At 50.7% G+C, this 18405-nt stretch overlaps 1 protein-coding gene across 1 annotated transcript in view; it reads left to right on the forward strand.

Annotated features, from left to right (window-relative positions):
• The window catches only part of RYR1 (ryanodine receptor 1), a 122005-nt gene that overhangs the window by 8579 nt on the left and 95021 nt on the right, over positions 1-18405 (forward strand). Inside the window, exons 4-18 of the mRNA XM_049787473.1 lie at positions 3594-3713; positions 4695-4799; positions 5778-5852; positions 5931-6009; positions 6345-6457; positions 6742-6835; positions 8189-8282; positions 8379-8453; positions 9133-9289; positions 9409-9573; positions 10861-10982; positions 11271-11466; positions 16490-16625; positions 16716-16811; positions 16891-17009. Coding sequence (XP_049643430.1) covers positions 3594-3713; positions 4695-4799; positions 5778-5852; positions 5931-6009; positions 6345-6457; positions 6742-6835; positions 8189-8282; positions 8379-8453; positions 9133-9289; positions 9409-9573; positions 10861-10982; positions 11271-11466; positions 16490-16625; positions 16716-16811; positions 16891-17009 — 1746 coding nt within the window. The remainder of the gene's footprint in view (positions 1-3593; positions 3714-4694; positions 4800-5777; positions 5853-5930; positions 6010-6344; positions 6458-6741; positions 6836-8188; positions 8283-8378; positions 8454-9132; positions 9290-9408; positions 9574-10860; positions 10983-11270; positions 11467-16489; positions 16626-16715; positions 16812-16890; positions 17010-18405) is intronic.

The following is an 18405-nucleotide window of genomic DNA, read 5'->3' on the forward strand; positions in this document are numbered from 1 at the left end:
CATATGGTTTTAGGAACATAATAAGGAGCAATCCAGTGTTGTTGTTGTTGTTGTTTTTGTTGTTGTTGCGATCTAGTGTTTTCAGGTGTATTTTATAGAGCCAGGTTACTGGAATCAAATCCCAGCTTCATTTGCTCTCTAGTGTGATCGTGACCTGCCACTTTGACCATGGTCTTGGCCTCTCTAGACCTCCCTTTTCCTTGGCTTCCTATAAGAGGGTCAGACGAGTTAATACAGGTGAATGGCACCAGAGGAGCCAGTACCTAGAAAATGCTTTCCTTTTTGTTTAAAATGTAATTAAATTACATTTAATTTAATTGGTTCTCAACTAAGGGTTTGGATACCATAGGGGTTCTGGGAATAGACCTGGCTTCGAAAACAAAAACAAAAAAGAATAGGGGCTGGAGCGATAGCACAGTGGGTAGGACTTTTACCTTGCACATGGCTGAACCTGGGTTTGTTACCTGGAATCCTATATGGCCCCTGGAGACTGCCAGGAGCAATTTCTGAGTGAAAGGCCAGGAGTAACCCCTGAACACAGCTGCGTGTGGCTCAAGAACTAAAACAAAAACTAATGGGGGCTGGAGAGATAGCACAGCGGTAGGGCATTTAAAATACCTTGCATGCAGCCGATCCAGGACTGATGGTGGTTCTAAACTCGGCATCTCATATGGTCCCCCGTGCCTGCCAGAGCGATTTCTGAGTGCAAAGCCAGGAGTAACCCCTGAACTTAGCAGGGTATGACCCAAAAAACAAAACAAAACAACAACAACAAAAGCAAAAAACAAGAACCTGGCTTGCATGAGTAAGGCAAGTGCCTTCCTTACTATACTATTGCTTTGGTCCCAATTTATTTTAAATTTGAGAGTATTGTCTGGAAATTACTTTTTTTTTTTTTTTTTGCTATACCAGAAGTAGTCAGCTTACTGCTGGTTCTGCACTTAGGAATCATTGGCGGGCTCGGGGTTCTCGGGAATTGAACCCAGGTCAGCCCTATGCAAGGCAAGTGCCTTACTAGCTGTGCCTCTCCAGGCCCTGTGAAAATTGCTCAGAAGTTAGAGAAGTTGCAGAGTTAGCTGAGAGGACTCTGAGACAGCCTCAGATACTATTCTCTCCCATCTTACTGCATAAACTTTACCTGCCTGCCCACCTCCTTCTTTCATATCCCCCTGACTTGTTGGAGGATATGTGGGGTCCTTGCTCCGCAGTCCTTCAGCATCTGCTTCCTGAAAGCAAGGGCGGGCTCTTACAAAACCACCGCACGGAACCTTATCAGAGGCAGGAAACTGAGTTCAGTCACACATCACTTAACAACACGCTTCATCTAGGGCCCTATGGTGTCCTCTCAAGCCCTAAGGAGTCCTACACAATTCCTCATTGTTCTGTATAGTTCATGTCTAATGTGATTCCACATGGTCCTTCCTATGTGTTCCTTTATGATTTTACATGGTCTTCTGTGGACATACCAATGGGGTGATTGCAATGATCTTCCACAATATTTGCATGGAGAAAAAATTGCCAAACACCACACATTTTTCTGGAGGTGATGCCTGCATTCAGCTGAATTATGAGTTACGAGGGCATGGTATTTGATCTTTCTCTCCAGAGTCCAAACTGGACTCTGGCCTCCAGTGGAGAAGCCCTAGAAACCCCCCTCCATGCTAGTGTGAAGGATGGAACCCAGGACTTTATTCTTTTTTTTTGGGGGGGGGTCACACCAGGCACTGCTCAGGGGTTCCTCCTGGCTCTACACTCAGAAATCGATCCTGGCAGGCTCAGGAGACCATATGGGATGCTGGGATTCGAACCACATGCCTTTCTGCATGTAAGGCAAGTGCCTTACTTCATGCTATCTCTCCGGTCCCCAGGACTTAATTCTTGAGCTTGTGCTCAACTACTGGGCCCATAATTTACTCTCTAAAAGAGAACAAGGGGGTGCTAGAGTGAGAATACAGTGAGTAGGCATTTGCCTTGAATGTGTCTAGGTTTGATTGCCGGCATCCCATAGGGTCCCCTGAGCACTGCCAGGAGTGATTTCTGAGTGCAGAATCAGGAGTAAGTACTATGTGCCTCTGGGTATGGCAAAAACAAAACAAAACAAAACAGAACAAAGGAGCCATAGCTTTGCGTCTAACCAACTGAGGTTCCATCCCTGACATCCGGGCTCTGAGAGATAGCACAGCGGCGTTTGCCTTGCAAGCAGCCGATCCAGGACCAAAGGTGATTGGTTCAAATCCTGGTGTCCCATATGGTCCCCCGTGCCTGCCAGGAGCTATTTCTGAGCAGACAGCCAGAGTGACCTCTGAGCACTGCCGGGTGTGACCCCCCCCCAAAAAAAAAAACTAAAAACCAAAAACCAAAACCATCCCTGACATCCTATATGGTCCCTGAACTAACCATTAGTGACCCCTGAGCACAGAGCCAGGAGTAAGTACTAAGTACTGCTTGGTGTAGAAACAAATGAACTGGGCCCGGAGAGATAGCACAGCGGCGTTTGCCTTGCAAGCAGCCGATCTAGGACCTAAGGTGGTTGGTTCGAATCCCGGTGTCCCATATGGTCCCCCGTGCCTGCAGGATCTATTTCTGAGCAGACAGCCAGGAGTAACTCCTGAGCACTGCCGAAGTGGCCCAAAAACCAAAAAAAAAAAAAAAAAAAAAAAAAAGAAAGAAAGAAACAAATGAACAAAAGGGGAAGAAGGAATTGGGGCTCTGGCTCATGAGAGAGCATGTCCTGAATAAACATGTGGGGGACCTGGGCTCAAACCCCAGAATTGCAAAAAATAAGTTGTGATTAAAAAAAACACCACAGAAACACACAACAAGAACAAATGGAACAACAAAACCTAAAACCAAAATAAAACGAAACAGCACATGAATGAGCACTGAAATGTTTAGCTTCCACCCTCCAGAGCCAGCTTGTTCACACCAGCTTGGAGACTTTGGACTCAGTTTAAGTCCCAGCTCCTATTACCTGTGCTATTGCCTTGAACAAGTCCTATCTCCTCTTTGAGCCTCAGTCTCCACATTTTTTTGCGGGGGCGGGGGGGAGCACACCTGACAGTGCTCAGTGTTTATTCCTGGCTCTGTGCTCAGGGATCACTCTTGGTGGGGCCCAAGGGAGCATATTGGTGCCAGGGTTTGAGTTTAGGTTGGCTGCATGATAAAAACAAATGCCCTTCCAGCTGTGCTATGCTCTGGCCAAGTCCCACGTTTTATAAATGGGGCTCTCCACATTTTTTTTTCTTTTTTTTTGGTTTTTGGGTCACACCCGGCGGTGCTCAGGGGTTACTCCTGGCTGTCTGCTCAGAAATAGCTCCTGGCAGGCACGGGGGGGACCATATGGGACACCGGGATTCGAACCAACCACCTTTGGTCCTGAATCGGCTGCTTGCCAGGCAAACACCGCTGTGCTATCTCTCCGGGCCCGGGCTCTCCACATTTTACAGTGGGCTCCTCTGACCTGGCACCTTTGGAAAGGTGTTCAGGCCCGGGTGGTTGGAAGAATGGGGAGGGTGAGGCGGGAGCTGTAGGCAGTTCCCAGGAAGAGGGGGCTTCTGTGGGAGTGGGCAGCCTGACACCCCTGTGTCTCCTAGGATGACGAGGTGGTCCTGCAATGCAGTGCAACGGTGCTCAAGGAGCAGCTGAAGCTGTGTCTGGCCGCTGAGGGCTTTGGCAACCGCCTCTGCTTCCTGGAGCCCACCAGTAATGCCCAGGTCTGTGCGGCTGGTAGTGGGGTGGGCGTCAGGGGAAAGAGCCAGTCTGGGCTTGGGGCCCATCTCAGGGGGCTGAGGGGGTGATGCATGTCTGGGCAGGGAAAAGAGCCTGGATGTCTCAGTAGGGACGAACAGGATGCATGTATGAATGTATGTGAATGTATGTATTAATGTGTGATTGTGTGATTGTGACTGTGAATGTATGATTGTGTGTGCATGTAAGTGGGTGTAAGAGAGTAAATATGAGTGTTTGAGTCTATATATGAGTTATATGTATGTGTTATGAATGTGTGTGTGTGTATGTGTGTGTGTGTGTGTGTGTGTCCGTGGTGATCTGGAGGGGTCAGGGGTGACTCCAGGTGCTGTCTGGAGATGGGCTGGAGAAGGAGGAGAAGGTGGAGGAGGTGGAAAAGGAGGAAAAGGAGGAGGATGGGGGTCTGAGAGAGGAGGTGATGGGGAAAGAGGGAGACAAAGAGGGAGAAAGGAAGCTGGGGTCTGGGGGAGCAGGACTTCTGGGGGTGCAGGGGGAACTCCAGATGGAACCGATGGAGTCTTGGAGGGAAGAAGGCCAGCCCTTGCCTGTGCTCAGTAGGTTGCGCAGGTGTCTGAGGAAGGAGGCAAGAGTGAGGGTGTCTGATGATGAAGCCTGGGAAGGGCTTCCTTTGGGGCTAGTGTGGGAGAGTCGGGGTTTCTCTTCTGGGAGAGTCAGGGCTACTCTCTGGTGGTGCGGTGGGTGGGTGTAAGTGTGGACAGGTGGGCGTGGTCATGGTTTGAGGCTCCCAGGAAGTGCTGTGGGGGGCCCAGAGCTGGGAGGGCTGCATGGAAGCTTCTGGTCTGCAGGGAGAAGGTGGGAAGGGGCTTTGATAATGTGGGTGAGGCTCTAGGGTCTGAAGACTGGGGCTTGGGACAGGTGTCTCATGGATGAGACATTCAGGCTGGGCTTTTAGTAGCACTTGGTCTCTCCTTTCACATGGCCCCCAGAATGTGCCCCCTGACCTGGCCATCTGCTGCTTCGTGCTGGAGCAGTCCCTGTCGGTCCGCGCTCTGCAAGAGATGTTGGCAAATGCTGTGGAGGCAGGCGTGGAGGTGAGGCTCGGGCAGAGGGGGTAAGGGGCCGGCGGGTGGGGGGGGGCCCTTCTCAGCTGCTCTTCTTCCTTTCTCTGCCCCGCCCCACACAGGCCCTCAATTTGGATAAGTGGGTAGGTCTGACCCCATCTTTCCTGCCCTCAGGCCTGACTCTCAGGCCTACGTCCTGCACAGAGGGTTGGGGGACTTCCCCACACCCCCCGCTGTCAGAGGCTGTGGAGCCCAGAACAGGCCAGGCAGGAAGGAAAGAAGGAAGGGTGGGGGCTTGGAACCTAGTTCCTGCCTCCTGCTCTCTCCTTCTCTCACCTTCTCCCACTGCCCCTCCAACCTCTTCTCAGCATGGGGCCTCTCCCCACCCCCTGTGGGTTCCCTAGACCCAGCTGCTAATAAAGCCATGTGATCACATCACCTCATCACATGACTGCCTCCAAAGCTTGGGTATCAGGGGTGCAGCTATGATGCCAGGGAGCCCAGGGTGTCCTGTCCCTCCCCTGTGCAATAGGAGTTGAATGTCCTTGTGCTGGGTGGGAGTCCCAGGGCAAGGTTGCATACCGGTGACAGGCTTGAGGAAAGATCCTGGGGCTCCCCAGAGTGTCCCCCAGGCACTCAGAGGAAGGGGCCTGCCTCCCTGAGTGACTTTGGGGCCTGGTTCCCAAAGTGACAGATGGAACCAGGGAGGACAAGAGTGAACTTCCGGCCATATTGGAACCCCGGACCACAAGACATTTTTTTAGGTCCCACCCAGTGGTGCTCAGGGCTTACCCCCTGGCTTTTGCTCAGTGGTGCCGGGGATCCAACCCAGCCGCGCGCAAGACAACTGCCACATCCCATGCACCATCTCCCCTGCTGCTCTGTGCAAGGGTTCTTGCTCGCAAGCCTGAGCATGGTGTTTTATGGGGCACACTCCCCACCTTGTTGATGTATGAGCTCTCAGGGGTTCCGTGCTGACTCTGTGCTCCTTAAATCTCACCTTGACAGTCATCCCAAGGTGGGGGCCACCGGACTCTCCTGTATGGCCACGCCATCCTGCTCCGGCACGCGCACAGTCGTATGGTGAGTACCGCAGGGCCTGGTGGGGTGGCAGGGGGCGTCGGAGGGGCCGCTTCGAGGCTGACACCCCTTTCCCCGCAGTACCTCAGTTGCCTCACCACCTCCCGCTCCATGACAGACAAGCTAGCCTTTGACGTGGGACTGCAGGAGGACGCCACAGGTACCGGGACTACAGGGAGACGGGGTAACTGGGGAACCCGTAAGAGAGATGTTGGGGTGCAGAAGGTCGGCAGAGCTTGAGGGGGCATGGGGATGTTCTTGGGGCAGAAACCTCTCAGGCTGTGCAGGATCACATTTGGACAGGGAGACTTGAGCAATTAAGGGGGACACCTCGGCAAGATCTGAGGGCAGAATGGGGGTCTGGGAGGAATGGAGTTTGGGGTTAAGGGGTTTTCGAGGCTCAGGGGAAAGAGCAAGCATATTGGGAAGATGCCCCAGGTAGGGCATTCTGGGAATTGAAGCCCTGACCTCTGCCACATCCCCTAATCCCCATAGGCGAAGCCTGTTGGTGGACCATGCACCCCGCATCTAAGCAGAGGTCAGAAGGAGAAAAGGTCCGAGTCGGGGACGACCTCATCCTGGTCAGCGTCTCCTCCGAACGCTACCTGGTGAGATTCTTATCCATCCAAGGCTGGCCCAGAGCTGGAATGAGTGAGGGGTGGGGTCCCTTTCCCTGCTTCCTCAGGACTTTGACTCCCCATTTCTAGTTTCCTGACCTTTGACCTTCAGCCTCTGGTTTCTACCACCCCATTTCCTGACTTGATCTCAGGCATCTGAGACCTGTCATTTTGTTTTCCATCATCTGCTCCTTCCTAGCACCCTCTTTCTTACGCAACCCCACTGTCTGTGGCCTCAAACTCTTGCTTTTCCCCACCATCTCCGATGGCCCTAGCACCTGTCTACTGCCAGTGGGGAGCTCCAGGCTGATGCTTCCTTCATGCAGACTCTGTGGAATGTGAACCCCATCTGTTCCTGCAGCGAAGAGGGTGAGACTCCAGACTGCTTGCACCGAGACCACCCCCCCCAAAAAAAGCCCCTAACTATTCCAGCATTGTCCTTGGACCCCGAGCTGAGACCTTCAAACTATACCTTTTATATTTAGGTCTTCAATTCAGACCCCCAAACCCCAAACTCAGACCCAAAGGATTCATCTCCAAGACACACCCCACTTAGGTGCTAAATGCAGATCCACAGAGTAATAGAGCCTTGGAGCAGAGACCTCAGAGCTCAAACCTGAACCCACATTCAAATTCAGAGCCTCAACTTCCTCACCATTTTTCCCCCTTTGGTTATTTTGGGGCCACACTAGGTGGTGCTCAGCGATTACTTGTGGTGATGCTCTGGGGACCATATGGGATGCTGGTGGATCGAATCCCAGTTTGCCACATGCAATACAGACATCTTAGCCACTGTACTATCTCTCTGGTCCATAGATATCACCTTTGAGCCACTGATAACCTGATTCCAAGTTCCAACCTCCGTTTCCCCTCAGACTTAGACACCAGTTGGAGACCTCAAATCATTTCCCCAAACATTTGAACATGCCCATCATACACAGTCAACTTCCCACTATCCTGAACCTGACCCACCCCAATTTTTTTTTTGGGGGGGAGGAGCTGGAGTGGCAGCACACAGGGCATTTGCCTTGCACTTGCTCAACCTGGGTTTGATCTCTGGGATCCCATTTTATCTCCCAAGACTGCCAAGAGTGATTCCTTTTTTTTTTTTTTTTGGTTTTTGGGTCACACTCGACAGCGCTCAGGAGTTACTCCTGGCTCTATGCTCAGAAATCTCCCCTGGCAGGCTTGGGGGACTATATGGGATGCAAGGATTCGAACCACTGTCCTTCTGCACGCAAGGCAAACGCCCTACCTCCATGCTATCTCTCCGGTCCCCCACTCAAATTTTCATCTCACACCCTGAAACTTGAACCCACTAGCTTCTTAATTTGGGGTTCAGTATCTGCAAAATCAGACCTCAAACCTCAGACACCAGCTTCAGAACCTTGAGTGTCCCTCAAAAATCAGACACCAAACTCAAATTACCACACATCTAAACTCAAACCCCTCTAAACCCAGCCCGGGAGATTAGACCCCAGAATTAGGGAACATGAGATTTAACCTATAAATTCAGGCCAGGCCCCCACCCTCAAACCTCACAACTCATACCCCATTTAAAGCCTCAGTCTGGTGGCAAAACGTGGATTGCTGCCTTGGTGCCTCAAGACTATTATCTTGTTCTGCTGAACCCACTCCAGCCCCCTGCCTTATATATGGAGATCTCAGGACTCCCCAACTCCACTTTGGTGCTCAACTCCAACCTTCCCTTTTCCCATTCAGGTTATGTAACAGGGGGTCATGTCCTGCGCCTCTTTCACGGACATATGGATGAGTGCCTGACCATTTCCCCCTCTGACAGCGAGGACCAGCGCAGGTCTGGCCCGGGGGATGCTGTGGGCAAAGGTGGGGGTCCCGGCTCTGGTTGGCTAGAGTCTGAACACCTGACCTCATTCTCTCTTACAACCCCCAGGGTGGTGTACTATGAGGGAGGAGCCGTGTGCACCCACGCCCGCTCCCTCTGGAGACTGGAACCACTGAGGATCAGGTATAAGGGGCCCTGGAGAGCAGAAATTGTCCCGAGGGAAGAACTGAGGGTGTGTAAAGGAAATATGTGGGTACTCAGGAAAATAGTCAAGGTCATTCCAGAAACTGTAGTGTCCTGGGGGAAGGAGACTCTTAGGGGAGGGGTACATGATGGAGTGACTTGGGGTTCTGGATGGAAAACATAGGAAGAGCAAATTAGGGGTCTGGGGCAAGTTGGGGTTACTGAAGATATCTGGGGAGCCCCAAGGGCCAGAGAGGATTAGAGGGTTCTGAAAATGATTTGAGGGCTAGTCAGAGAGTTGGCTTGAGGGTCTAGCATATAGCATTTTGGGGTGGAGTGGGGAGTTGGGCCACACTCAGCAGAGCTCAGGACTCTGACCTCAGGAGTCACTTCTGGTGCTGCTCAAAGAACCATATAGGATGCTGAGGACTGAATGCAGTCATCCTCGTATGACATCCTACCTTCTGTACTACCAGTTTTGCTTAGGGGGAGGCCTGGCTTAATCCCCAATCCTGCATGGTGCCCTGGGAACCACTGGGTGTGATCCAAGCCTCCCCAAAGACAAAATATCTGAGATCCCAAGGAAAGTTTGGGGTAACCTGGAAGACAGCTGGGGCGTCGACCCTGGGAAGACTGCAGGGTCAGCTGACTCTCCTGCTGCCATCCTGCACCCCCCCAGCTGGAGTGGAAGTCACCTGCGTTGGGGCCAGCCACTGCGCCTACGCCACGTCACCACCGGCCGGTACCTGGCACTCACTGAGGACCAGGGTCTGGTAGTGGTAGATGCCAGCAAAGCTCATACCAAGGCCACTTCCTTCTGCTTCCGAATCTCCAAGGTCAGTGCATTAGGGCTCCCACAAATCTCACTCCAGACCTTGAGTTTGCATCTCTTGGCATTACACCCCCGTCAAATGCACAGGTAAAGAAATCTGACCTTTGACCTCTACCCCTGCAGGAGAAGCTGGATGTGGCCCCCAAGAGGGATGTGGAGGGCATGGGCCCCCCTGAGATCAAGTATGGGGAGTCGTTGTGCTTCGTGCAGCACGTAGCCTCAGGCCTGTGGCTCACATATGCAGCCCCGGACCCCAAGGCTCTACGACTTGGAGTGCTCAAGAAGAAGGTGTGTGCTTGGCAGGGGAGGAACAAGTGGGGTGTAGACATGAGGGGATTGGCATGGTTGCTAGCCTCTGAGACTTTGAGGGCAAGATTGAGAGAGAAACTGATATTAAAAGGAGAGAAGATATATGGGAACCAGATAGATAGTACAGTAGGCTCGGGCTGGAACGATAGCACAGCAGGTAGGACATTTGCCTTTCCCATGGCTGACCTGGCTTTGATCCCTGGCATCCCATATGGTTTCCTAAGCATACCAGGACTGAACCCTGAGTGCAGAGCCAGGAGTAAGCCCTGAGCATCACTGTCTGTAGCCCAAAAGCCCAAAACCAAAACAAAACAGAAAAGAACTGGTACACCTTGTAAAGCACTTGCTTTGCATGCAGCTGACCCAGGTTCAATCTCCGGCATCACCATATGGTCCCCCTGAGCCTGCCAGGAATGATCCCTGAGCACAGAGACAGGAGTAAGCCCTGAGTACCAGTGGTTGTGCCCCCCAAAACCGAAACAAATAAAAGCAAGCAGTTTCTACCTGTGTGAACAATGAGAAGCGTAATACCTGGTGGACACTATAACCAAAAAAAAAAAAAAAAAAGAAACAAAAAAAAGAAAAAGGTGGAGGCAGAGAGATGATACGGGATGGCAAGAAGTTGCTTTTCACATGATTGATCCTGGTTTGGTCCCTGGTACTTTACATGGTCCTCAAGCCCATTTAGAAGTGATCGCTGAGCACTGAGTCTGGAGTAAGCCCTGAACACCCCCAGGTGTGGCCCCCAAACCAATAAAGTAATAGATAGTTGTTGAGTGAGTTATGGGGAGACCAGGAAGCACCCTTGTGAAATGGGAGACCTGGGAGGTGCCTGAGCAGAAGAAACTGAGAAGGGTTTGGGCAGGGAAGGAAATGGGAAACTGACCAAGTTCAGGGGAGTCAGCCAGCAGCTAGGATGCCTCATTCGCTTCATGGAAAGCTTCATGTGTTTGGGGTATATGTGTTGGAGGGCTGAGGTTCTTTGACTCCACTGAGTTGGTAGTAGAACATGGGGAAAAATAAGAAAGAGACAGAGAGGGAGAGATGGGGAGAAAGTGGACAGAGAGGCAGATAGAGTGGAGGGCACTGGATGACAAAGGAACAGAGAGGGGAATGGGAAATCAGTGAGCAGAGATGACAGAGAGACAGCAAGGACCAGAGACAGGAAAGAGATGAAAGATAGAAGGGACTAGCAGAAAGATCTGCAAGTCAGGGTGTTTTGGTGGAGTTGGGGAAGCCCCACCTGACTTGGTTTCCCCATGGCAGGCCATACTGCACCAGGAAGGCCACATGGACGATGCGCTATCACTGACCCGCTGCCAGCAGGAGGAGTCACAGGCCGCACGCATGATCTACAGCACGGCCGGCCTGTACAATCAATTCATCAAGTATGTTTGGTGCCCAGTAGGGGCACATTCACCTCTTTTCTTTCCAACATCAGTCTAGACCCCTGACCTTGAACCTCCTGACCTTTGGACACTCGACCCCTAATCTGACCTCAAGACCATGACTTTGACCTCAGGCCCCCGACCAAGATCTCTTTTTTCTGTGGCCCAGGCCCAGGGCCCTGGCCTGTGTCTTGCACAGAGTGTGTGTGTGGTTGGGAGTCCTGCCTTGGGCTGGGGTGCAGAGGAGTGTGGGGTGTGGGCTGACTAAACGAGGCATGGTCCCCACAGGGGCCTGGACAGCTTCAGCGGGAAGCCGCGGGGTGCGGGGCCACCCGCGGGCACAGCGCTGCCCATCGACGGCGTCATCCTGAGCCTGCAGGACCTCATCGGCTACTTTGAGCCTCCCTCGGAGGAACTGCAGCATGAGGAGAAGCAGACCAAGCTGCGCAGTCTGCGCAACCGCCAGAGCCTCTTCCAGGAGGAGGTAGGCCAGGACGAGGGGCGTGGCCTCAAGTGGGTGGAGCCACGGGATGGGCGTGGTTACAGGAGGGTGGCCATTGGGTGAGCTGGGAGAGGGGCGTAGCCACAGGAGGATGGGACTTTTGAGGGGAGTGGCCTTAAGTAGGTGGAGCCAAGAGATGGGCGTGGTCGCAGAAGGGTGGCCATTGGATGAGCTGGGAGAGGGCATGGCCACAGGAGGATGGGACATGCGAGGGGCGTGGCCTCAAGTGGTTGGAGCCAAATGATGGGCATAGTTACAGGAGGGTGGCCATTGGGTGAGCTGGGAGGCCGTGGCCACAGGAGGTAGGGCCAGGGCGAGGGGCGTGGCCTCAAGTGGGTGGAGCCAACGGAGGGCATTGTGACAATGGGGCGTGGTCCCATAAATATGGAGGCGTGGCCAGGGGCGGTGTCACAGAGGATAAGTCCACAAGGGTCAAGGCCTTGGGATGTGGTGCTACTAGGGGGCAGGGTTTTACACAGGTGAGGATGTGTCTGAGGGTTCTGGGAAAGTAGGGGTCAGGTATTGGGGCAGGGCAAGTGTCTGATAAAAGGACCCTCACTTGTGACAAAAGGAAGGTCATGCAGATCCAAGGGGCATGACCTCGAAGAGGGGTGTGGTATATGATGGGGCAGGGGTGAGCCTATAAAAGCATGAAGAACCCCCAGAGAGGAAGCAGGGCAGCTTCAGCCCAGAAGAGGTTGGGGTACCTAGGTGCAGCCCTGGGCTGAGTTCTGATCTTAGAAAGGGGTGAAAGGAAATAGGGCAGCTTCACTGGGGGTGCCTGTGAGGTGAGAGGAATGAACCCAAGTGGAATCTAAGGGCAGCAGAGCAGGCAGTAGAGGGAGGAAACTCAGCTGGGGTCAGGAACAGGGCATAGGGGTGCTCCGCTTAATCCCGGGGTGAGTGGGAAGAGGAGACTAAATTCGGGGATTCTGAGGTTCTGAGGTTCTGATGGGGGAGTGTTTTTGTTCAAAGTGTGTTTGTTTAAAGGCTTCTATTTTGGCCCCTACCTCTCCAAGTACTTCCAGTGTGGTGGGGGAGTGACTCAGAAATGACCATGGCGCTAACAAAACCTAGTTTTGGGTGTTACTATCAGGCTATGCAGAGCCTTGAGGAAAGCCTGGCACATAGTAGATGCTTATGTAAAAGTCAGTATTTGACCTTGACTTTAGTCTCTCCCCCATATGACATCTCCACGCTCTCCTCCCACTTACCCCATGAGCAGTTGTCATCATGGTACTGATAGAGTTTTGGGAGGTTAAGGAACAGTCCTGAACTCCACAAACATGCTGGGAAGCTGTAAACAAGCACTCCTGTCTATGGAGCTGACATCAGAGTGAAAGGACAGACCGATCACCCATATACTGAGCACATTAGACACAGGGCACATGAGGGAACATGTTAAAGGCATACGGGGCACAGTTCACTGCTGGGGTTGCTGCAGTTTTTGGTTGCTTTTGGGTTTGGGTGCTCAGAGGACCATGCAGTGTGCTTTTAATTGGAGATCATGGACATGGAGGGTGTCCTGGGGAGCAAGGGCACAGACCATGAAGTGGAGTATGTCTGGGAAGTGCTAGGACCACTGGAATGCAGGGACCAGGGTGGAGCAGGGACAAGGCTCAGGCTGTAGTATATTGGCTTGGGAGCTGAAGAGGCTGAAGTCTGTTACAGCCATATAGCCACTGAGTGGCAGGGACAGACTGCCATGGCAATTAGGTTGTGTCTTTCTTATGAGGGGGACTGTTGTATATGAAAATATTTCCATAAGATTATTTTTTGCCTGTTGTCCCACTTTGATCTTTCAGGTGGGGGCGCTGTTGAGAGCCAAATAAATAGTTTGGGAGCGAGATGTTCAGGGTCTTTGGCCAGAGTTGGCTGGCTGGCTCTAGGTGTGTTTTAGAGCTAACAGCAGGCTGACAAAGGACTCTCTTTGCCCAACCTTTTACCCCTTAACCCTCCTGTCTTGTGTGGATTATTTGCTGCTGATAAATATTGCCAAGATCTCCCCCCCAAAGGGGACAAGGGGATGGGAATTTCTCATTCTGAGAGCTCTTTGCGGATACACAACCAACCAACAAAGGAGTAACAAAGGGACCCAACAAATGGGGCAACAGGGGACATAGTGCAGCAGTTATGAGTGATTGCAGACAGCAACTGTCGCCAGTTTAAGTAACCAAAATCCGAGTGAGCTCATTTTCCAGAACTAAAGGGCTTTATAATATTGTTCGTGAACAGACAAGTCCCATGCAAGAAAGAAAAGCCCCGAGAAGAAGCAATCTAAAGAGAAAGAGCATTCTAGAGAAAAAGGGGGCAGGCAAGACGTGGGGAGAGGAGAAGTTCAGGCTCAGGTCACCTCCCAGTGTCGAATGGAAAAAGGTCTTGGGGCAGCTAATCTTTCCATTCCTTGAGGGACGGAAAAGATGAGCTCATTGGTACTGAGCAACAGGTTCCACATGGGCTAGTTCATGTATGATCCTGTAGGAGGATGATGCAATAGTGGGTGGGGCTGGGGGAGGCTGCTGCTCTAAGGTTAGGTGGTAGGTCAGGGTGGGCCTAGCCCACTGGTCATCGGCCATTTTCCTCTTTTTTGTTTTTCTTTTGGGCCACACCCGGAAGTGTTCAGGGGTTACTCCTGGCTCTGTGCTCAGAAGTTACCTCTGGCAGTCTCAGGGAACCATATGGGATGCTGCAGATCAAACCTGGGTTGATCGTGTGCAAAGCAAATGCCTACCCACTGTGCTACTGCTCCGGCCCCTCTTTTCTCTTTTTGAACTGTTGTGTGGAGACCACTTCTGGCAAGTCTTGGGGAGTCGCATGATGCCAAGGGTGAATCCAGAGTCATGAACAGGCAAGGGATGTGCTCCAGTACTTGAGTCACAGCCTAGCAACTGTCATTTTCTTTTCTTAACACATTGCAGCACGGTTTGTAGATCCCCAAACTAGAAACAGCCCAAATGTTCATCACCTCCTTGGATAGCCCCTCACTTGGTTTCTCCAAACAGTGAGATCGAGCTCCTCATGCCAATGCAGCCACGGGCAACGTGTGTTTTAAATCTTGGCACATTAAGACTGAGTGATAGATTCCATTTTCAAAACAAGACTTGCTATTATCCCAAATTCGAAAACCAGTCAAAGTAAATGATATTTGCATTGGTGCAAACATGCCTTAGATAAAATAAAAACAAGGAAAGGATTTCTTTCTTTTATTTTTTTCCTTTTTGGTTTTTGTTTTATTCCTGGCTCTGCACTCAAAAATTACTCCTGGCAGACTCGGGGCGGGGGGACGACCATATGGGATTCTGGGGATTCAACACAGATTGGCTGCATACAAGGCAAATATCTTACATGCTGTGCTATCGCTCTGGTCCCAGGAAAGGATTTCTTTAACGTTTAGAATGAAGATTATCCCTGAAGAGAGGGTTGTGGGAGAGTTGGCAATGTTCTCTCACTTGACTGGGTTTCCAAGATGGCCCATGTTCTATATATTTGTTTGTGAAGACCTCAATGTCTGATCTTTATCCTTCTCATATTTTATATTGGAACATTGTCCATCTTGCTGAAATTTAGTTGAAATTCCCAAATCAATCCTTGGCTGTACATGAGAAGTCATGTAGGAACAAAGTGTAAAACATCTGAGTCATTTGACCCGCTCTGTTCCCTGGGGAGGTTGGACAAGGCCACTTTGCCTTCTGGCTGCAGCTCTCAGACTGTCAACAAAGATCCCCGCAGTTTCTCCAAGGCCGCTCAATGTGGAGCCGGAGCAATAACACAGTGGCAGGGTGTTTGTCTTGTACATATGGCCAACCCTGGACAGATGATGGTTCGATTCCCAGCATCCCATATGGTCCCCATCTGTGCCTTCCAGAGTGACTTTTGAGCACAGAGCCAGGAGTAACCCCTGAGCACTGCTGGGTATGACCTTAAATTCAAAAAGAAAAAAAAATAAAATAAAAAAAAGACTTCTCAATGTAGTGCCATTGTTGAGGAAATGCACTCATCTTCGTCAAGTTGAATGACAGCTCTGGACCTACTTATGTTACATGTTGTTTCTCTTAAAGCAGCAATTTCTGGGCCAGAGAGATAGCATGGAGGTAGGGTGTTTGCCTTGCATATAGAAGGATGGTAGTTGAAATCCCGGCATCCCATATGGTCCCCTGAGCCTGCCAGGAGCGATTTCTGAGCATAGAGCCAGGAGTAACCCCTAAGTACTGTCGGGTGTGACCCAAAAACCAAAAACAACAACAACAACAACAAAAGCTGCAATTTCTAAGACTCTACTGGTGATATTGATATGTGAGAACATTCTGGGTCTGTTTAGGACCACATATTTGCATTTTTGGGTGCTTTTCTTTTTGGATTTTTCTCTTTAGAAAGGTCCCTAAGAGTAGTTATGAAATTCTTTTCTGGATCCAAGAAAGGTGTGATGTGCCTCAATGAGTAGTGTGCTTATTGATCACATTTTTTAATTTATTATTTGGCCATATCTGGCAGTGGTGAGGGTTTAGTACTGTCCCTGTGCTAAGGGATCACTCCTAGGACCATATGTGGCGCTAGGGCTTAAATGCAGGTTGGTTATATGCAAGATAAGTGCCTTCCCCATGGTCCTATCTCTCTGACACCTCCACTGGATATATTTTCTGTGCTTCTCACTGTGTTATAATTTATAAATAAGGCAAAGATTTAAATTAGAAAAAATATCTCTGCTGATCCTTGTGGAAAATGACCTTGGCAGATGAAAACCAGGGATGGGGTGCTGGGGAAAGGATTAGAAAGAGAAGCAGAAATTCAGAGGAATGTCAGTAAGGATGTTAGAGACAAACTGGGATGTTGATAAGGACTTTCAGCATAGGAGGGAAGAGTGATGAGGGGATGGGGACACAGAGATAATGGTGCTACTTTAGATTTGGGAACACACACCACTATTAGAGTAATAGAAATGAGAAAACCCAAGAAAAGCAAAGAGGTCTAGGATTTCTCTGGTGACCCCCTGTCTTCTCCACCCCAGGGGATGCTCTCCCTGGTCCTGAACTGCATTGACCGTCTGAATGTCTACACCACCGCTGCCCACTTTGCTGAATTTGCAGGGGAAGAGGCCGCTGAGTCCTGGAAAGAGATTGTGAACCTGCTTTATGAACTTCTGGGTAAGGAACGATTCCTCCTCTAGTCTGTCTCCTCCCAGAGCACCCCAGGCCCTGGGTCAACTCGAGTCTGACCCCTCTTTCCACCTTTAGCCTCTCTGATCCGTGGCAACCGCACCAATTGTGCTCTGTTCTCCACCAACTTGGATTGGCTGGTCAGCAAGTTGGACAGGCTGGAGGCCTCGTCTGGTAGGAGAAGCCCAGGGGAGTGGAAGGGCCTCCCTTGAGGCAGGGGAGCGCCTCACCTGTCCCTCTGCTCCCCGGGCAGGGATCCTGGAGGTGCTGTACTGTGTCCTGATTGAGAGTCCCGAGGTCCTGAACATCATTCAGGAGAACCACATCAAGTCTATCATCTCCCTCCTGGACAAGCACGGCAGGAACCACAAGGTGAACCTGACCCCTGACCATGTCTTCCTTGAACCTTGAACTCTCCCTATGACTCAAGTCACTCAACTTCTCTCCTCACTCAACTTCCTAGCTTTCTCTCTCTGTATCTCTCTGTCTCTCTCCATATCTGTCTTTGTTTCTCTCTGTCTCTCTGTCTCTGTCTCTGTCTGTCTCTCTCTCTCTCTCTCTCTCTATATATATATATATATATATATATATATATATTACCCCCACTCCCTTTGTTTGTTTTTGGTTTTGAGCCATACCCCATACCTAGCAATACTCAGGAGTTCTTTTTTTTTTTTTTTTTTTGGTGGTTTTTGGGTCACACCCGGCAGTGCTCAGGAGTTACTCCTGGCTTCATGCTCAGAAATTGCTCTTGGTAGGCTCAAGGGACCATATGGGATGCCGGGATTTCAACTACTGTCCTTCTATATGCAAGGCAAACATCCTACCTCCATGCTATCTCTCTGGCCCCTCAGGAGTTATTTCTGGCTTTGCTCTCAAGAATTACTCCTGACAGGGCCAGAGTGATAACACAGCGGTAGGGCGTTTGCCCTGCATGTAACAGACCCCGAAAGGACCCAGGTTTGATTCCCGGTGTCCCATATGATCCCCTGAGCCTGCTAGGAGTGATTTCTGAGCAAAGAGTCAGGAATAACTCCTGAGCATCATCGAGTGTGGCCCAAAACAGAAAAACAAACAAACAAAAAAGAAATTATTCCTGACAGTGCAGGAAGCACAATAAGGGATTATTATATGCTGGGGAATATCATATGCCCTACCCATTGTCCTCTTAGTCTCTCTCTCTCTCTCTCTCTCTCTCTCTCTTAATTTTTGGATCATACCCATCTGTTTTCTAGGTCTACTTTTACTCCTGGCTAGGTGTTCAGGGGTCACTCCTGGCAGTCTTTGGCAACCATGTGATATGGGTGTTTGAACCTGGACTCCTAATCTGCAAAACATCACTTTGGTTTCTGGAGTCTCTCTGCCCCTTACCCCTCATGCCCTCTTTTTCTTGGCTTCTATTCCAGGTATTTCCTGCTCTATCCAAGCATCTCAACCAAATATTTTTTTTTTTTTTTTTTTTTTTTTTTTTGGTTTTTGGGCCACACCCGTTTGATGCTCAGGGGTTACTCCTGGCTATGTGCTCAGAAATCGCCCCTGGCTTGGGGGGACCATATGGGACGCCGGGGGATCGAACCGAGGTCCTTCCTTGGCTAGCGCTTGCAAGGCAGACACCTTACCTCCAGCGCCACCTACCCAGCCCCTCAACCAAATATTTAAATTTTTTAAAACTTTTATTTTATTTTTATTTTTTTAATTTTTTTTGGTTTTTGGGTCACACCTGGCGTTGCTCAGAGGTTACTCCTGGCTGTCTGCTCAGAAATAGCTC

Source organism: Suncus etruscus, chromosome 14, assembly GCF_024139225.1.
Source record: "Suncus etruscus isolate mSunEtr1 chromosome 14, mSunEtr1.pri.cur, whole genome shotgun sequence".
Classification (NCBI taxonomy): domain Eukaryota; kingdom Metazoa; phylum Chordata; class Mammalia; order Eulipotyphla; family Soricidae; genus Suncus; species Suncus etruscus.